A 20,828-nucleotide genomic window follows, 5' to 3' on the forward strand; every position below is an offset into this window, starting at 1 on the left:
TCCATTCAAACATGGTCTATATGTCGGGAATATTCCTTATTTGGCTTTTTTTTTTTAAATCCCCTTTACAAATAATACACAGCTCCTTATGTATGTGCTACCTTTTGCCATTGATATATTTCCTTTCATCACTACATTAGTCAAAATGAGGCCCTGATACTGTAATGTTGTATCACTGCAATTTAATAGGCAGTTTAAAACACTGAATGCAACTGCTTAAATTGTCCACGGAAGCAGACAAAATTTGAGCTGCGAGTGGCCCTGTTAACACCTTCCCTCCTGACGTCCTTCGATCAGGAAATTGAAGGAAAAAACTGTTGGCTGAACATCGGCTGCATCCAATCAGAGGCTACCCCTGTTTGGGTGTTCTCACAGCCTTTACCCCATTGACACTGTGTAGCGTGCATGGAGTATTCAATAGATTTTTCTTCTTCAGCCAGCAGGGCTGAAAGACAAAACCTATAGCCAGCTTTACACTGCATGACTGCTAAATCTGGAAACATACAGCAGTTAATGCAAAATTTCATTCAAAGGAAATGTTTCTGTACAAAGAACTTTTTTACTTACTTGGCACAGCCCCCCCACCCCTCCCCCCGTCCAAGTGGATCTCCAATTGTGGAACTACCTGTCCAGATAGCCTACATTTCTAGGAACAGATATATGAAAAGTGTGCTGCCAGGATAAGTTTCATGTTGCCCATATTACCCAATCAGCATCCACATGCCATTTCTACATTTCACAATTTGATACAAATCAAAGATTTTAATTGGTTGCTATTGGCAAAATGAGCACTTAATATTGGCATTCTGTTTCAGTCTCATTGCATGGCTGCCACTAATGTATACAGTGCAATATGGGTGCATAAAAGAACATCTTTGGTTGTTCTGGGCAATAAGAACTGTTTGTTCTTTCATTTGGTGTACAGAAGATTTTTGTTCATTATATATGCAAACTGATCAAAAACATACATACGTATAGATATGAGACAGTATTGTGTCATTAGAAGACGAGGATATGTTGGCTTGTGCCATAATCTGCTCTGATCTTTTCACACTTTGTTTTCTCACTCCCAGAAATGTTCACTCCCGATCAGCAGGAAGGCCGACTATAAATCTTTTGAAGGAACAAGGTACAGTGTCTTGTTTAATTATTTCAACACGTGGAGATTTACTAAAAAATAACATGGCTCCTGTGTGCATATCAGTATCACAGAGCCCTGTGATAACTAAAAATGCAATAACAGTATTCCCTTGGATTACGAGCAAAATTGGTTCCAGAAGAATGCTTGTAATCCAAAGCACTCGTATATCAAAGTGAGTTTCCCCATAGGAATCAATGGAAACTCGGATAATCCGTTCCACAGCCACTGCTTCTCTATGCAGTACCGCATGTGACTAGAGGTGTGGGGGTGCCGGAGACACTCGGGAACGGGGTGTCTCCGAGCGTCACCGGCGCCCCGGCACCTCTGGCCAAATGCGGTAGTGCACACCCCAGCGGCTTGAATCCTGCTCATCTTGCGAGACAACACTCACAAAGCGAGTCAGGATTTAAGAAAAAAAAAATTAGCTCGTATTGCGAAGCGCTCGTAAACCGCGTTACTTGCAATCCGAGGTATTACTGTATATCGCAGCTTTGCAGCCCTTAGATGTGGTGGCTGCATTAATTTTTTTCTTTTAGACTAAGAACATTTTCAGAAGGTACAAAATAATACCTGTTAATCTTGTTATTATGAATTAATATTCACTGATCTCTCCAACGATGTTATCAGCTTTCCCAGTTATCTTCAATGAACTACAAAGTAACACCCCTTTATGTAATAGTCGGGAGAACAGCCAAGGTTACCACAATGCTCCTTCAGAGATACAGTGCAGTGAGTGAGTGTTGTCACTCTTTTACTGAGATTTTTTTTAAGTTTTCCAGTATAATGAGAAATAAACCAATACAAAAACTAAATGTACACTGAAAATAGCAGCATACATTATAGAAATGTTGTTCCCCGAGTGCAAAATAAAAGCAACAACAGTCTAATGCCCCGTACACACGGTCGGACTTTGTTCGGACATTCCGACAACAAAATCCTAGGATTTTTTCCGACGGATGTTGGCTCAAACTTGTCTTGCATACACGCGGTCACACAAAGTTGTCGGAAAATCCGATCGTTCTAAACGCGGTGACGTAAAACACGTACATCGGGACTATAAACGGGGCAATGGCCAATAGCTTTCATCTCTTTATTTATTCTGAGCATGCGTGGCACTTTGTCCGTCGGATTTGTGTACACACGATCGGAATTTCCGACAACGGATTTTGTTGTCGGAAAATTTTATATCCTGCTCTCAAACTTTGTGTGTCGGAAAATCCGATGGAAAATGTGTGATGGGGCCTACACACGGTCGGAATTTCTGACAACAAGGTCCTATCACACATTTTCCGTCAGAAAATCCGACCGTGTGTACAGGGCATTATACTGTAATGGGATATAGGTAATAAAAACCCTACAGAACATCAGTAAGAGTGGGATGATCATCTGAGGCTTTAGGGGCAAAAAAATGCCAAAGAAGAAACAGCGTCCAGACTATTGAGGCAATATCAAAACCAACAATGTCTCCACCATTCCATAGCACATATGAAAGTTATGAATAAGGGGCCTGGCCCCTAACAAAAAAAAAAATGTAGGCTGTCCTACCCTGTTCATCTGGAGCCTACTACATGAGCTCAGCAATGAGAGAGGGAAGCACATAAAGGCAATCTGCAAAGATAATAGAGAAAGCAGCAGGGGGGAGGGGGAAAAAAAAGGGGGGAAGGGTACCCCAGGTTTTTTTTAGGCTGGATGACATTGAAGCTTTACAGGTCTATAAATCGATAAGGTCATTTGAGAGGGAGGGAAGTGGTCCATCCAGGGCTGACAAATCCGTTGGAAATTGTCGCACTTGTCCTTAAGGATCGCCGTCAATCTTTCATTGATGAGTGTACCACGGGAGTGTTGTCACTCTAGAGCAGGAAGTGTGTTACTCTCAGGATCACCGAGTGAAAATAAAGAGAAGACTGAAAGAAAAAAAAAAAAAGAATGCAGCCGCCACATTTAAGGTATTGATAAGCTGCTGTATATTACATTTTTGGCCTTGGGTTGTGTGTTTTTTTTTTTTTTTTTTTTTAATTAGATGGGCCCCCAGGTGGTTTATACCATAATGTACCAGTATCCACCACATTATGAAATGACAGACTTACCTTTCATAATGTGCCCTCCAGCCCTGCACTGTCACCGATCCAATGGGTCTTGGGCGCTGGTTTCCATCTGTACCCGGGCCTCCTTCTGGGTTTTGTCTGTTCAGCCGCTTGATAGGCCATGATGACGACACTCCCGCACATGCGCAGGGGAGTCGCATCATAACAGCCCAGATCAGGTGCCGTAAATGTACACTGAGCTGCTCATGTGTGGTACGGTGTTAATGACAGGTGAGAGAAAGGAGGAAGCATTTATGACAGAAGAGACTGATAGTCACTTCTGCCCAAAAAAACGTGCCTGTCGGCAATTTTTTTGAAAAAAGTGACTTAAATACCACCAAAAGTTTCTGCCCCTGAGACGATTGTCATCCGAATAGGATGTCTCTACTATTAATGCCCTCTTTGGGACGAAGTTGCTGATAGAGCCAGATATTTGCCATCTAAATATGATAGAAGAATCTAGGATCCCAGATCTTACCTGTACACCAATAGTAAGGAGTCTGTTTCAGGCTCGTAAGCTAAGAGCACAAAAGTGGATGTCACTGTACCCCCCAACAATAAGAGTGGAGAACACGAATAAAGGAAATTATAATTCAAGAAAAATATATTTTCTTTACATAGAGGTTGAGAATATATGGAAGAGATGGTTGGATATTTTGGATTGTACGCTGAGATGGGATAGATGAATTTCAGGAGATAATATAGAGAAGGAGGGTTGGGTTTGGTGTTCTTATAAAAAATTATATTAAAAATTATTTTTTTTATTTTTTTTTTTTATTATAATTGTTTACTAAATTGTTTGTATCATGATTTTCAATATGTACTTGGGATGTATGTGTGTTTTGCTTTGTTTGATTATAAAATGAATAAACAACTATTTGATTTAAAAAAAAATAGGATGTAAGGGGACTTCCCTTCAACAAGGACACTGAAAAATAAAAGCCTTTCCATATTTTATCATTGTAAAGCAGTGAAGCCCTGATTATTTCAGAGGTCTGTTCCTCCCTTCCCCAGTCTTGGTCCTGGTGTTCAGGATGGTAGATTATATCAGGATGTGTTCAGGTTTTAATATTTCATGCTATTTTAGTCAACTAAAATACGACTAACACTAAAACAATTCAGATGACTAAAATACGACTAAAACTAAAATGGCATTTTAGTCAAAACGAAATCAAAATTTGACATTAAAATTAACACTGGTTATATATCACAACAGCTAAATCTGTATCTGTAGTGCATGTTCAAACCAAAATACCATAAATAATAACATGTTATTCGATTTTTACTCCAGGAGTAAATAATGAGTTTGGAAATTCTAAAAAAATGCTTAAATAATGCATTATAATTTGCTAAACCCATTCGATTTATAGTCAATTAAAATGAACTGGAGATTTTAGTCTACTAAAATACGACTAAAATGATTCAGATGACTAAAATGCAACTAAAACGGCATTGCCTATGACTAAAATTAAATCAAAATTTGATGTCAAAATTAACACTGTTAGATAGCACAGACTTTATCAACCTTTTTATCCGAAAGGAACCATGAAAATAAATTTCAAGTCACGGGGAACCCCCTACTAAAAGCAATTAATTGAGGTCAGCGAGAGATATGCCCCTTGCATTGGTGCTCAGAATGCCACCCTTACAGATAAATAAAAGGATCATTAGTGGCATGTCACTAGCTTTGCTTAGTGATGTTGGCCTTAACACTATGAAAACACTATCGGATTCAAAGCAGAGTTCCAGCCTTTTTAAAAACAAAAAAAAAAAAACACCCCTGCGATGGTCGCATCTTGCACAATAAATTCTGGCATTTGTAGTAAATTAACTCTTTTTTTTGTAGAATGTTGTGCAAAGTACTCACTATCACCACCTTAGTAAGTGCGCTCCCATCTTTAGTGTGGGCATCTGAAGCCCACTCGTAGCTCCTTCTGGGTTTCCCGATCTCGCGCCTGTGCATTGCATGGTGCACTCCTTTTGCAGAGGCTGCCTATTGACTCCTGGGATTGATGACATTTATATACCAGGAGCAAATGGGCAGCCAGATGTGACATACCTCGCCGTGGCAAGGTACTAAGGAAGTGTACCTGTTTATTGGCCAAAATAGGTAAGACGCTCTACAAAAAAAAAAAAAAAATCTGTTATTTATTGCAATTTTATCAGCAACGCGGGGGGTGGGGGTGAACTTTAAAAATCAGGTGGAACTCCGCTTTAGGCCTAGTACACATGGGCCAAATGTTGGGTGGCATTGGCCGATTCAATAGAAACCGGCCGACATTCAGCCCGGAGGTCCGATAGAAGCCAGCCGTTCGTCCAGCTTCTGTTGAAGGAGCATGACCAAAAAAGGTCTGCCGATCGGCTCCCGATCAGTGCTCTCAGCCAATGACTGGTGTGTTCTGACAGGATGGCCTTCCCCTTGTCAGAACACAATAGCGCAGCAGGGGAGAACGCTGTACTAACAGCTGTCAATCAGCCCGCTGGGTTGAATGAAAAAAAAAAAAACGACATGTGTACTAGGCTTATAGTGGTAATGCATTAAGATAAAAAAAACTTTTGTGTGTAGCAGCCCCCCCCCCCCCCAGCACCCGCTTATTACCTACCTGAGCCTCATTTCTCTCCAGCGATGTCCGTGAATGTCTAAGCCGTCCGGGACAATCCTCTTGATTGGCTGAGACACAGCAGAGGCGCCATTGGCTCCCGCAGCTGTCAATCAAAGTCAGTTAGCCAATTAGGGGAGAGAGGGGGCAGGGCCAGGTCTGGGCTCCCTGTCTGAATGAACGCACAGAGCTGTAACTTGGTTCCAGTGCCCCCTGTAGGAAGCTGCTGGCTATGGGTGCACTCGACAGGAGGGAGGGGCCAGGAGCAGCAAAGAGGGACCCGAGAAGAGGAGGATCTGAGCTGCTCTGTGCAAAACGAACTGCATAGTGGAGGTAAGTATAACATGTTTATTATTATTTATTTTTTTTTTAAATGGGCCTTTACAATCACTTTAGGTGTCAATCGGCTACAGTTAACCCCTAGTAACCTCTGGAGGAATCCTGGTTGGGAATGGCTGAGAAAGTATATGAATTCTTGCCTTCAAATCACCTCTAATCTTACAGTGCAGCAACACACATCTAGTAAAGGATTTTCTTTTTTTTTTTTTTTGTAGGAGCTGAAAAGGTTTTGCTTCATGCATTCGATGGAAAGCCCTCAGTGGCAATGGAAGGCGTGAAAGCTGGGTATTTTTTTTCCATCCCTCCATCCATCATCAGAAGTGAACAGGTAAAACAAGTTTATCACATGGAGTCTGAGCAAAAAATCTGTTAGTGATTCAGGGACTGTACAGAGTAACTAAACCTTTACAAAGGTCTGTGCAGGGATAAAAGCCGGGTACACACTACAGTTTTTTTTTTTTTTTTTCCATGCAACCGTGAGCTCCATCAGCTCCGGTTGAGAGCCGCTGTACTAACCATAGGAAGTTAGTTCAGTGATCTCCTCCGCTGAGCTATTGTGTTCTGACAGGGGGAAGCCCCCCCCCCCCCCAGAACACTCCGATCAACGCTTTCTGCCATTGGCTGAGAGCGCTGATCGGGAGTCAGTTAGCTGCTGGTTTTCCAGCATTCATGTCCGACATACACACGGCAGAATGTCGGCCCCTTTTTTTTGAACCGGCAAATGCCTGGCGGTGTGTACGGGGCTTAAGACAGGTCAGATAGTAGGAATAATAAAGTCAAACTGCAAACATGCATTTAAATACAAAGGTGAAATAAAAATGTGTGCAATTTCTCACTTACCAAAAGATTTTGAATTCCATTAGGCTAGTCATGTGATTTAGGAACCCCTAAGAGATAGCATGCACTTTAAAGCGGAGTTCCAGTCATATTTTTTTTTTTTTACATTTTTCTGCTGCATTAAATATAAATAACAACCTTTGGAAAAAAATATTTTTTTTTACTCACCTTTTCAGGTCTGTTGCTAGGGGGTCCCTCGCAATCAGCTTCCAGTTTTTTATTTGTCAAATCTTAATTGAACAAGCTGAAGTTATAAGCTGGTCTCTACGCACAGCTGCACTCGATTTTGCATTCTCCAGTTTTAGTGAATTCAACCCCCATAAAATTAAATTAGATGTGCCATCCCCTTAAATTACTGTACTTCAACTATGAAATACTCCAAACACATGCAAATCAATATGAATAAATAGAAGTTAAATAATATACCACGTTCATGCATAAATTATATACATACATACAGTGGGGCAAAAAAGTATTTAGTCAGCCACCAATTGTGCAAGTTCTCCCACTTAAAAAGATGAGAGAGGCCACCAAACTCCACTATGAGCTGTCGAAGGACACCAGAAACAAAATTGTAGACCTGCACCAGGCTGGGAAGACTGAATCTGCAATAGGCAAGCCGCTTGGTGTGAAGAAATCAACTGTGGGAGCAATAATTAGAAAATAGAAGACATACAAGACCACTGATAATCTCCCTCAATCTGGGGCTCCACGCAAGATGTCACCCCGTGGGGTCAAAATGATCACAAGAACAGTGAGCAAAAATCCCAGAACCACACGGGGGACCTAGTCAATGACCTGCAGAGAGCTGGAACCAACGTAACAAAGGCTACCATCAGTAACACACTACGCCGCCAGGGACTCAAATCCTGCAGTGCCAGATGTGTCCCCCTGCTTAAGCCAGTACATGTCCGGGCCCGTCTGAGGTTTTCTTGAGAGCATTTGGATGATCCAGAAGAGGATTGGAAGAATGTCATACGGTCAGATGAAACCAAAGTAGAACTGTTTCGTAGAAACACAACTTGTCGTGTTTGGAGGAGAGAGAATGCTGAGTTGCAACCAAAGAACACCATACCTACTGTGAAGCATGGGGGTGGCAACATTATGCTTTGGGGCTGTTTCTCTGCAAAGGGAACAGGACGACTGATCCGTGTACATGAAAGAATGAATGGGGCCATGTATCGTGAGATTTTGAGTGCAAACCTCCTCTCATCAGCAAGGGCATTGAAGATGAAACGTGGCTGGGTCTTTCAGCATGACAATGATCCCAAACACACCGCCCAGGCAACAAAGGAGTGGCTTCGTAAGAAGCATTTCAAGGTCCTGGAGTGGCCTAGCCAGTCTCCAGTTCTCAACCCCATAGAATACCTTTGGAGGGAGTTGAAAGTCCGTGTTGCCCAGCGACAGCCCCAAAACATCACTGCTCTAGAGGAGATCTGCATGGAGGAATGGGCCAACATACCAGAAACAGTGTGTGACAACCTTGTGAGGACTTACAGAAAACGTTTGACCTCTGTCATTGCCAACAAAGGATATATAACAAAGTATTGAGATGAACTTTTGATATTGACCAAATACTTATTTTCCACCATAATTTGCAATTAAATTCTTTCAATAATCAGACAATGTGATTGTCTGGATTTGTTTCCACATTTTGTCTCTCATAGTTGAGGTATACCTATGATGACAATTACAGGCCTCTCTCATCTTTTTAAGTGGGAGAACTTTCACAATTGGTGGCTGACTAAATACTTTTATGCCCCACTGTATATGTTCTCAAATATGCTTACTGCAATATTACTTTCAGAACTGTAAAGTATCCGTAAATAATGATCAAATTCACTCAAATTTCATGATAAAACGTCCATCTAGGTGTCATTCATGACTTTGTGAATCCACCGCTGACTCTTTACACTAACTTCAGTGCACCTTCACCCGCCTAGTGAGCACACAAATTGCTTACCAGAGCCAAAGGCCTCACAAAGACAGCCCATGCATGCTTCCCGAGATCAGATTGAATTTCAGGGTTTAATGATCTCTGTTCCGGCCAATGAACGACTCTGTGTTGGCTGCTCGCCCCTTGATCAGTTGCAGCAACAATTACCAATGTTCGGATATGCATGAAATACAATTCTCTATAGTGCATTACCCGATATACAGATAAATTCTTAAAAGATATTACACTTACAATGATGTAGAACGAAAAAACTATGAGAATAAAAAAGACCTGCGCGCCACACGAGTCCGTGACCGCACGTGATGATGTCACTGCCAAAGGCTCTGCCTGACGTGTTTCATCCAATAACGTCTTCAGGGGATAGCAGATACACATGAGTGTATTAGTTGGTGCTTTTGTATGCCTGCCTGGAATTCAACTCATAATACATGCATATGTGATAACTACAATCTGGAATGTATAGTAATAGAAAAGACAGCTTTATGTGTGATATTGTATGTAATTCAGTCCTTCTTTGTTTAAGAAGCAGAAACTAGTGAAACAATTACCTCTGGAAAACATGTGTCTAGAAACTGACTCCCCAGCTCTCGGACCAGAAAAGCAGGTACATTTTTATATTAACCTCTTATTTTTTTTATCTTTGTTAGTCCTCTTGGTTGATCCCTGTGTACCCCTCCAGGGGAATCCCTGCCATTATATGGAAATAACTATCACATTACTCCGGCTTGCCTGTCCTCAAAATAGAAGAGTGCTTTTCACATGACTTGTTTTAAGGCCCAGTTCACACTGATGCGGTTTGGGAACCGTCGCAATTCTTGAGTGGTTCCTGCACCACATCACAATCTCAGGCAGTTCACACTGTGCTCTGCGAACCGCTGCGGGTGTCAATATAAAGTTAATGACACCCCCAAATCGGTTCGCAGAACGCAGTGCGAACTGTAGAATCAGATTGCATGGGTCTGAACACCCATGCGATCTGATTCCATTGTGGACAAAAGAAAAGGGTCCTGCACTGTGTAAATTGAGCCATACATAATGTATGGCTCAATTTGCACCGCACTGAATTTGCGTGTCATTTGTACAGGAATCCGGTGCGATTCCTGTACAAATGACATGCGATGCGGCAGACCGCATCAGTGTGAACCCAGCCTGAGGCCTACTACTCCTCCGCCTGTCACATGACCTGTTTTAAGCGTTACTACTCCTCTGCCTGACACTTTTCTTATATGAGAATGAATAGGACTTTGTTGGCTTCAGAGAGTAAGTAAAGCAGAAAGGAAAATCTGGTCAGTGGAATGACATAGAACATTTCCAACAGGTTTTTATTTGTAACCCTTTCCTACTCTCTCCAAACAAAATAAAATTATGTGGATCAGAATTCATTTTTTGAAGTTGAAAGCTGTGCACATAAAGTTTTATGTAATAAATGAATTAGTAGCCACAGAGGATATAAATCCACTCTGTGCGCATCAAATGCCTTTACAAACCCAGATATTAACATATAACAGTGACATCATCATTGTGCTGTACATAGCCTGTGCAGAGAGCAGAGCTGTGGAAGGGACCCAGCAGGCCCCGCCCTGTACATGCCCCTGGTAGAAAATTTCCGGTGGAGGCCGAGACCAGACTAGTCACCCTGCACAAGGAGAGCAACGGTGAGCGGTCTTTATTATAGGAAGCTCCTGCACAGAGCTAAAGCTTCACATTGGATTCCTGCACAGATTAGAAAAAAATACAAAAAGTACACAAAGATTCAAGGAGGAAGACACATGACTCTTGTAGTTAGACAATATTTGCTGATCAGAGTGCAGCTTTAAAGAGGTTGTAAACCTCAAAAAAAAAATTGCATACTAGCTCATTATGAAATACCTTAGAACGATGCCCTGAATCGGCGCCGGCACACCGCTGACAGGGCCAACATCTTTCCCGGAGTTACTTCCAAGTTTGCGGGCTCCGGCGCTGTATTTGGCCGGAGCCGCCATGACATCACTCCCACGCATGCACGGGAGCTGCCGGTCACGGCACAGGCCCCGAAAAAACATCACGAACGGGCCGTCCCTTCAGTGCGCATGCACCGATGACGTCGGCGGCAGCGTATATAGTAAATATCTCCTAAATGGTGAAAGTTTAGGAGATATTTAGGCTACTTTCACAATGAAAGCGCCGACCGCAAAATGGGACTTTTTAATCCTTTTTTTGGGGTAAAAAGCACCCCACTAGCAGCCAAAAAGAGGTGCAAAGGCGCCGCTTTAACAGCACTAAAACGACACTAAAACGAGTGACCATTTAGCGCTGTTAAAGTGGTGCTTTTGCACCTCTTTTCGGCGGCTAGTGGGGCACTTTTTACCCCCCAAAAAAGTATAAAAAGTCCCATTTTGCAGTGCTCTCAATTCGCTTTTAGCGCTAGTTTGCACTTGCTTCAAAACATGGCTTCAGACACGCTTTGTTTAAGCTCTCTGAATGCCAGTCAAAGCTCCTGTCACTAAATAAAATGGTTAGCTTACAGTCGTGTTTACAACTTGCTTTTGCTTGGTGCTTCGACAAGGCTTTGGTGGAGCTTCGGTGAGGCTTCAGGGGCTTTGATGAGACTTCGGTGGGGCTTTAAGGGAGCTTTGCCACAGACTTCTATGGAGGCTTTGAAGATGCTTTGAAGCACCACTAAAGCTACATGGGGTATCATTTTTGAAGCGAAGCCAAAGCAAAGCAAATGAGCTTTAACAAAGCCCGTCCGAAGCCTTGTTTTGGAGCAAGTGTAAACTAGCCATTAATGTGTGTTGAAGCCGAAGCAAGTGTAGATGACCCCTTAAGGCGCTTTGAAAGAGCTGCCTATGCTAAATACAGCATTCCCAACCCGCCCCGAAGATGCTGCTACTTTTCGTAACGTCCTGCAAGCGCACCGCCCTATTGTGAAAAGACACACTGGAATGAATGGGAGGCAGTTTTCAGGCGTTTTGCAGAGGCTGTTTCTAGAGCTAAAGCGCCTGAAAACCGCCTCAGTGTGAAAGGGGCCTTACAGTATCTACAGGTAAGCCTTATAATAGGCTTACCTGTAGGTACAATTAAAGAGGAAGACTACTTCCTCTACTACTTCCTTCCCTTAAGAACCTACCAGTCAGAAACACCTTAGTAGCATACTGTGACTTAGCCTTGCTTTCAGATAAAGGGGGTCTTTTGAAATGGAACCCCTTGTGTGCAGTGCTGTGAACTGTTATCAGAAGGAATAAGCCTGTGAATTGTTATGTTATGTTATGTCATCATGCCCAGCCTCTGCATTCAAAAAAATAGCGCCGCCACAGCTGGGAAGCCGTGATCTTTTTTTGTTTTTTTTTAATTTCAGGGTTCCCAGCTTAGAGGTGAGATGTGGGGTCTTATTGACCCCATATCTCACTGTAAAAAGAACAGATCGTGCCATATTCCTATTACAAGGGATGTTTACATTTCTTGTAATAGGAATAAAAGTGATCAAAATTATTTATTTTTTTTAAAGTGTCAAACTAAAAAAAAAAAAAAAAAAGTCAAATTAACAATAAAAAAAAAAATTAAAAAAATTTAATGTGCCCCTGTCCCCGTGAGCTCGCACGCAGAAGCGAACGCTTACGTAAGTCCCACCCACATATGAAAACAGTGTTCAAACCACACATGTGAGGTATTGCCACGAACGTTAGAGCGAGAGAAATAATTCTAGCCATAGACCTCCTCTGTAACTCAAAACATGTAACCAGTAAAAAATTAAAAAATCGTCGCCTATGGGGATTTTTAAGTTTGGCGCCATTCCACGAGTGTGTGCAATTTTGAAGGGTGACATGTTCGGTATCTATTTACTCGGAGTCTCTATCTTTCACATTATGCAAAAAAATTGTGCTAACTTTAATGTTTTGTTTTTTGTTTTTTTAAAGCATGAAACTGTTTTTTTCCCAAAAAAAAGTGTTTGAAAAATTGCCGCACAAATACCGTGCGAGATAAAAAGTTGCAACGACCGCCATTGTACTCTCTAGGGTTTTTGCTAAAAAAACATATATAATGTTTGGGGGTTCTATGTCATTTTCTAGCAAAAAATGATGAATTTTACATGTAGGAGAGAAATGTCAGAATTGGCCTGGGTGCGAAGTGGTTAAATAACAAACAGGTTTATAATTGCCTGCTCTGTGCCCTGAACCTCCTCTTCTCGGGTCCTCCACCAGTGATTCTTTGTGCTCCCCTCTGACAAGTTCCCCATTAGGAAGTACCTTCCTATGGGGGCAACTTGTGCTGCCTCGCTTCCGAGTCTCCCTGTCTGCATCTATTGACACAGACAGTAGGGCTTGGCCCCACCCCTCGCTCCTGCATCACTGGCTCTGATTGACAGCAGCAGGAGCCAATGGCTCCCCCTGCTTCTGCAAAGCCCAAGAGACCAGGAAGTGAGGAGAGAGAAGAGCTGCAGACATGCACAGCCCTGGATCGAATGAGGGCTCAGGTAAGTAAAAGGGGGGCTGATGCCTAAACATTTTTTACCCTAATGCAAGGAATGCATCAAGGTACAAAATGTTTAGGCTTTATAACTACTTTAACGTATTCACAAAGAAAAATTCAACATTGAAAACATCTAAAAATAGATTTAAGGTTTACTAACAATTGTTTTTTTTTTTTACAGGTCAGAAATGAGCCCAAAAATATCATATTTTCTGCTGAATACATTGCTAAAATCAAAGGGATATCTCTGGAAGAAGTGATTGAAGTAACTACAAAGAACGCCATCAAACTATTCCCCAAACTGAAACAAGCTGTTCACAAATAAAAAAAATGTTTTATAGATGTTGGACAATGTTTTGTGTTCATGGTTTCTGATTAGAGGCTGCAGACAAGGAAAAGATGTGTGTGACATCGAGGAGTCATTTTATAAAGGAAGCAGCCACAGCTTACTTATACAGAAGATATATAAAAGGAAATTGATGGATATTCGGTGATAAATCTCTGAGCTCTGTCCCAGCTCTTGTAGCTGTTCCTCCAGTAGGATAAGGATGTAGTAATCCACTTTTATAAATGTATTGGGGGAGATTTAATAAAACTGGAGCACTCAGAATCTGGTGCAGCTTTTCATGATAGCCAATCAGCTTCTAACTTCAGCTTGTTCAATTAAAGTGGTCGTAAAGGCAGAAAGTTGTTTATCTTAATGCATTCTATGCATTAAGATAAAAAACCTTCTGTGTGCAGCGGCTCCCTAATACTTACCTGAGCCTTATCTCGATCCAGCAATGTTGCACAAGAGACTAGGCTGTGCGACACTCTCTTCTGATTGGCTGAGACACAGTGGGTGCCATTGTCTCCCGCTGCTGTCAATCAAAGTCAGTGAGCTAATGAGGAGAGAGAGGGGGCGGGTCGAGACACAGCTCGGGTGCCCCCATAGCAAGCTTCTTGTTGTGGGGGCAGGAGGGAGGGGCCAGCAGCGCCGGCGAGGGACCCGAGAAGAGGAGGATCTGGGCTGCTCTGTGCAAAGTCACTGTGACAGGGCAGGTAAGTATAACATGTTTGGAATAAAAAAAAAATAAAAACAAGGCTTTAATATCACTTTTAAGCTTTGACAATAAAACCTGGAAGCTGATTGGTTTCTATGCAGAGCTGAGCCAGATTTTGCACCCTCCAGTTTTAGTAAATAACCCCTATTGTGTCACCTGCCCATATTCCATATTTTTTTTCATCCCTGTTATGTTCTTGCCAATTGTGTCAATCCCTAGGAAGTGTAGATCTTTGTCACATTTACTTGAGTGTATACCCCAATGTATATGGTCACACAAGGCCTGGGTGGCAGGATAAGGTCTTCTTGCACCCAAGGTGAAGATGCCAAAGTGTGACACCCCCCCCCAAACACTGAGCTCTTTGTGGCACAACTTTGTCCAGCCTTATTCAGGGTTCAGAGCCTTCAGCCATCTTGATTGGGCGAGCCAGTGCTCATTTGCTCATTTATCTCTGCACCGTTGCAAAAATGAAAACAATAAAATGGTAAGGGGAAACAAGGAGCTAATAAATTTAAAAGATCACAAGGGGCAAAAATGTTTTAAAAAAATAAAAAAAGTTTTTATTTTCACATAACCGTAATTTATGAATGAAAGCTACAATGAAAATTTTCATTCATAAATGCAGAGCAGGACCCGAGCTGTCAAACTGATAGCTCAGTTCTACAGATTACACAGGAGAAATATGGATCTCCCTGTGTAATCATCACAGCTCTGTGACAGCAAGGCTCTGTGCTCTGCTTACTGGGAGCATGCAGGGATACTGATATAGAGCAGGAGGCTGTCACACCGACAGCAGAGTGCTGCTGGTTACACAGAGACTAGTGATCTCCCATGTAATCTGCACAACTAAGCTATCCATTTGATAGGTTATGCACTAACAGTAGTGCAAAATGTGTTTAACTTTCAGCTTTTAACTTTCAGATCAATTGATGATTTTAAAGAAAATTTAAAGATGCATTCCAGCCTGGGAAAAAAATAATAAAAGTCAGCAGCTACTGTAGCTGCTGACTTTTATTATATGGAGACTTACAGTATCTCACAAAAGTGAGTACACCCCTCACATTTTTGTAAATATTTTATTATATCTTTTCATGTGACAACACTGAAGATATGGCATTTTGGTACAATGTAAAGTAGTGAGTGCACAGCTTGTATAACAGTGTAAATTTGCTGTCCTCTCAAAATAACTCAACACACAGCCATTAATGTCTAAACCGCTGGCAACAAAAGTGAGTACACCCCTAAGTGAAAATGTCCAAGTTGGGCCCAAAGTGTCAATATTTTGTGTGGCCACAATTATTTTCCAGCACTGCCTTAACCCTCTTGGGCATGGAGTTCACCAGAGCTTCACAGGTTGCCACTGGAGTCTTCTTCCACTCCTCCATGATGACATCATGGAGCTGGTGGATGTTAGAGACCTTGAGCTCCTCCACCTTCCATTTGAGGATGCCCCACAGATGCTCAATAGGGTTTAGGTCTGAACACATGCTTGGCCAGTCCATCACCAGCTTCTTTAGCAAGGCAGTTGTCGTATTGGAGGTGTGTTGGGGGTCGTTATCATGTTGGAATACTGCCCTGTGGCCCAGTCTCTGAAGGGAGGGGATCATGCTCTGCTTCAGTATGTCACAGTACATGTTGGCATTCATAGATCCCTCAATGAACTGTAGCTCCCCAGTGCCGGCAGCACTCATGCAGCCTCAGACCATGGCACTTCCACAATGCTTGACTGTAGGCAAGACACACTTGTCTTTGTACTCCTCACCTGGTTGCCGCCACACACGCTTGACACCATCTGAACCAAATAAATTTATCTTGGTCTCATCAGACCACAGAACATGGTTGCAGTAATCCATGTCCTTAGTCTGCTTGTCTTCAGCAAACTGTTTGCGGGCTTTCTTGTGCATCATCTTTAGAAGAGGCTTCCTTCTGGGATGACAGCCATGCAGACCAATTTGATGCAGTGTGTGGCGTATGGTCTGGGCACTGACAGGCTGACCCCTGACCCCTTCAACCTCTGCAGCAATGCTGGCAGCACTCATACGTCTATTTCCCAAAGACAACCTCTAGATATGACGCTGAGCATGTGCACTCAACTTCTTTGGTCGACCATGGCGAGGCCTGTTCTGAGTGGAACTTGTCCTGTTAAACTGCTGTATGGTCTTGGCCACCGTGCTGCAGCTCAGTTTTAGGGTCTTGGCAATCTTCTTGTAGCCTAGGCCATCTTATGTAGAGCAACATTTTTTTACCTGGCGGTAATCCCTAGTGTAGGTCGGGGTTAAATTTCAGTACCATTAGCGGTAACCCCGAGCCACACTCGGGATTACATTGCAGAACCCTGGTCCAGGTTACTTACCTTGTCCCCAGGATCCTACCATGTCCCCCCGCTGTGTCTGCGGGCTCTGTCTTCCACCCAATGCTCTGTGTGCCGGGCTCCGTTCCCTGCGAGCGTCACGATGCTTGGGGGCGGAGCCCGGCGGACAATTCAAAAAGTACACAAAACATAACACAGTACACTGTAATCTTACAGATTACATTACTGTATCAAATCATTTCACATCCCTTTTGTTCCTAGTGGTTTGTCCAATGCCCTGCATGCAGTTTTATATGATATATACAGTTCTTTCTGCCTGGAAACTGGAGATTGTCCATGGCAATCAAAAAGTGTCCCTCTACGTCAAAAGTGGTTTTAGACCAGCTAGAAAACAGCGATAGTAAATTAGAACACTTGCAGAATTGAGCGATAGTAAATTGTGGGGAAATTAATTTTATTATATTATATTATTTTTTATAATTATTTATAGTTATTTATTATATTATAATTTATGATTTCGTGTTTCAAACTTTATCATACCCGGGATGTCTACTAGACTCTTGTTTGGACAGATTTAAGTGAGTTATTACTAAGAATTACAGACCTACAATATAAAACGCCAAATTTCTATGCAAAACAATGTACCGCTTTGAGACGCAAAAATCTGACATAATCATACCACCAGTGTGGCTACTAGGTGGACTGCTTATTACCCACCTGGAGCAGCTTTGCTTGTATTCAAAACACCAAGATCTGTGTTTTTTAATGCTTTTGACTTTTTTTAAATGGCACAGATGACATCTGGTTAACCCGGGTCATCGCTTCCAGGTTACCATAGTACCATAGAGAGCCGATCAAAGCCAATCTTGGCTTCGGGTGTCTGACCAGCTGGCACTCAGGTTTCCCGGTGGGATGGGAGAGCCTGAGCAAGCTGCAGAATTCGGCAGGAGGAGGGGGGGATGTTCCTTCCCGCTGCCTGTAATAGCAATTGAGCGACTAGTTTGCTGTTCCGATTGCTATTACAGGAGATCCGACTGCCAACTCCAAAAACGGTACCGGTACAACCACTTGAAGACCAATGACATACCAGGTACATGAGGGGTTGGCAAGTGGTTACAAGCCCCTCTCCCACTCACAGAATGTTGAATTAAAATATGAATTTTACCTAGCACAGCATTGTCAGTACATGGGACCCCCCCATCATTGGAGGTAATTTATTCAAAACAATTGTTTTTGTCTGGAGTTGGGCTTGGACCAGAAAAAAAAAATTCCCTTGCAGTGCCTTCCACCTCCCCCATCCCACTGCATGGGTTAAATACCTGTTATGTTTGGGGATATAGAAATAAGATGTAATACTTGCTTTATACCTTGCCCTGGGTGGCTTCCCGGACCCTGTATCTGGTCCCCTGAAGACTGTTCTATAATTTTGTAACAAAGAATGTCAGAGAAGACGGAGATGGTGATCAGGGGAGCAGACAAAAGGTATTACAGACTTTCCCTCTCCCCCCTAGACATCACCAGCATTTAAAGTGACACCAAACTCTGGCAAGTATGTATTTTTAACCCAAAAATGTCCCTTCTTTTGCTCCTAGCCTCCTCCAAATCTTCACATTCCCTTTTTTTTTTTTTTTTTTTTATGCTACTGTGATCTGACTTCCTGTTAGAGGGTGGCTACGCTCATTCTCCATGGTCCACTGTATATAGGAGTGTAGTCACCCTTTCTTGCGCACTCCTGGGATGAACTATGGAGTATGGGATGTGTAGTGTGCATAGAGCAGAGCACATGATCTCAACTATTGTACACTGCTCATTCCAAACAAATGGAGGTGAGTGGAAAAAGGAGAGGCTCAGGAGCTCACTGTGAATGTTACAAGGAAGCAGAAAAACACAGTAAGGACTCTTTCACATGGGACGGGTCCATGATGATCCGCCCCGTGAACATCCGTTTGCTCAGCGGGGATCGCTACGCCGATCCCCGCTGAGCAGGAAGATGACAGGTCTGTCTCTGCACACTGTGCAACGACGGACCTGTCAGAGCGCCGCTCTCCCCTATGGGGGATCGGATGACGACGCACCGTAGAGTCCGTCGTCACCCGATCCAATCCAAAAACAGATGGAAAAGTAGGTTTTTCCTCCGCTACACTTTTTCGGATCGGAGCGGGTCGGATGTCAGTGGACATGTCACCGCTGACATCCGACGCTCCATAGAGATCTATGGAGGGTCCGTTCAGGTCCGCCTAAAAAACTGACAGGCGGACCTGAACGGATCGGCCGTGTGAAAGAGGCCTAAGGCTTAATGTACACGGGACATTTTACAACCTCTCCTGAACGATTTAACGTGACAGATAGTAACTGGCATTTAAAAACGTCTGTTTTGCCGCATTTACATGCCGTGTTTAGCTGCTTTTGCGTTTTTAGAAGCTTTTTTTTTTTTTTTTTTTCAAATAGTCAAAAAATCGATAAACACCTGTAAACGAAACACGGCTAAATGCGAGTTACCTCGTTTAGCCGCATTTACAAGCTGTTACAGGGGTTTGGCGTTTCAAATGCCTCTGAACATCTGTCCTGAACGCATTTTTTTTGCTTTCCAAAAAATGCTTCTAAACTCAACTGCCTAGAATCGACTATAAACAACCCTGTGTACATGTAAGATAAGATATATATATATATATATATATATATATATATACATATAAGATAACAGAGGAGAGTTCAGGGGCAGTGTACATGAAGCTTTAAAGTGGTTGTAAACCCTTACAATCCACTTTTTGCTACAGGTAAGCCTATAATTAGGCTTACCTGTAGCTACCCTGGATATCTCCTAAACCTGCACTGTTTAGGAGATATCCCTTGTACCTGCATGTGCCGACGTCATCGGCACGTGCACTGAAGCAATGGCACGTACGTGCTGTTTGCTTCAGTAAGTGTGCCGTTACCGGCGGCTCCCGCGCACATGCGCGGGAGTGACATCATCCGGTGCTGTGTATGGGCAACGCTGCGGGGGCTTCAATCTCAGGTGAGTATTACATAATGAGCTAGTATGCATACTAGCTCATTATGTCTTTGTCTTGCAGGTTTTTTTTTTTTTTATGTGAGTTTACAACCACTTCAAGAAACAATTTCATGAAAAACAGATTAGATGGCCATTAAAGCAGAGTTCCACCCAAAAGTGGAACTTCTGCTTTAAGTACTTCCTACCCGTGACATGCCACATTTGGCATGTCATTTTTATGGAGGGGGTGGGCGGTTACCTGGTTTTGACAGGTACCCAGGTCCCACTTCTGCTCCGGGCCTAGGCGACTCCCCCCCCCCCCCAGATGGCCCCTCCCTCCCTGCAATCTTCTGGGACATGTCACAGGTCCCAGAAGATTGCATGGCAATTCACGACGTGCAGTGCGACTCGTGCAGTGAGAACCCAGCTGTGAAGCTGCAAGCTGTCACAGTCGGGTACCCCCGGTAGTAATGCTGGCACCTCGGACAGGCGGAGGGAGAGGAACGAGGCTTCGGACGCCCGCATCGATGGACCGCTGGACAGGTGAGTGTGTGTATATTAAAGGTCAGCAGCTACATACACTTTTTGTAGCTGCTGACTTTTAATAAACACAGAACCGGGTGGAACTCCGCTTTAAGTAGTGAAATGTGCATGGATTCTTTTTGGAGAATAGAGCTAGGTATACACTAGTAAAAAAGAAGGAGCAGGAAGGGAATCTTTTATCAAACAAAACAGTGTTTGAGGTTTTTGTTTGGGTCTTTCATTGCAAAATTATATGTTAGGGCTGCTTTCACACTGGTCCGTTGCAAAATATGTGGTTAAAATGCATATGCGTTTTTGCCATGTTTCTTGTGCACTTTGCACCTTGAAAAAAGGACATGTAACTCAAAAATTGCACCGAAAGTTTTTGATGCATTTTGCCACGATTTTGGTGAGTTTTCCATTCATTTCAAAGGGGGGGGGTGCGTTTTTCATGCATTTCTTTTACCACTCCAAATATCCACCAAAAATGCAGCATGCAAAACACAAGGCAAACATTTTTTGAAGTGCTTTCAGACGACATATTTGTCATCGA

At 42.8% G+C, this 20,828-nt stretch overlaps 1 protein-coding gene across 7 annotated transcripts in view; it reads left to right on the top strand.

Annotated features, from left to right (window-relative positions):
* LOC141139130 (putative deoxyribonuclease tatdn3-B) overlaps nt 1-13,749 on the top strand; it is a 28,926-nt gene extending 15,177 nt beyond the window's left edge. For 6 of the 7 annotated variants that reach the window (XM_073624963.1, XM_073624962.1, XM_073624957.1 and 3 more), the window contains 4 exons: nt 1,074-1,129; nt 6,380-6,492; nt 9,482-9,562; nt 13,589-13,749. In XM_073624963.1, the coding sequence (XP_073481064.1) occupies nt 1,074-1,129; nt 6,380-6,492; nt 9,482-9,562; nt 13,589-13,732 (394 nt within the window). In that variant the 3' untranslated portion in view covers nt 13,733-13,749. The remainder of the gene's footprint in view (nt 1-1,073; nt 1,130-6,379; nt 6,493-9,481; nt 9,563-13,588) is intronic. The other variant, XM_073624961.1, reaches the window with a different exon arrangement.
* Nucleotides 13,750-20,828: the final 7,079 nt, after the last annotated feature.

This window comes from Aquarana catesbeiana, linkage group LG04, assembly GCF_042186555.1.
Source record: "Aquarana catesbeiana isolate 2022-GZ linkage group LG04, ASM4218655v1, whole genome shotgun sequence".
In the NCBI taxonomy this organism is placed as follows: domain Eukaryota; kingdom Metazoa; phylum Chordata; class Amphibia; order Anura; family Ranidae; genus Aquarana; species Aquarana catesbeiana.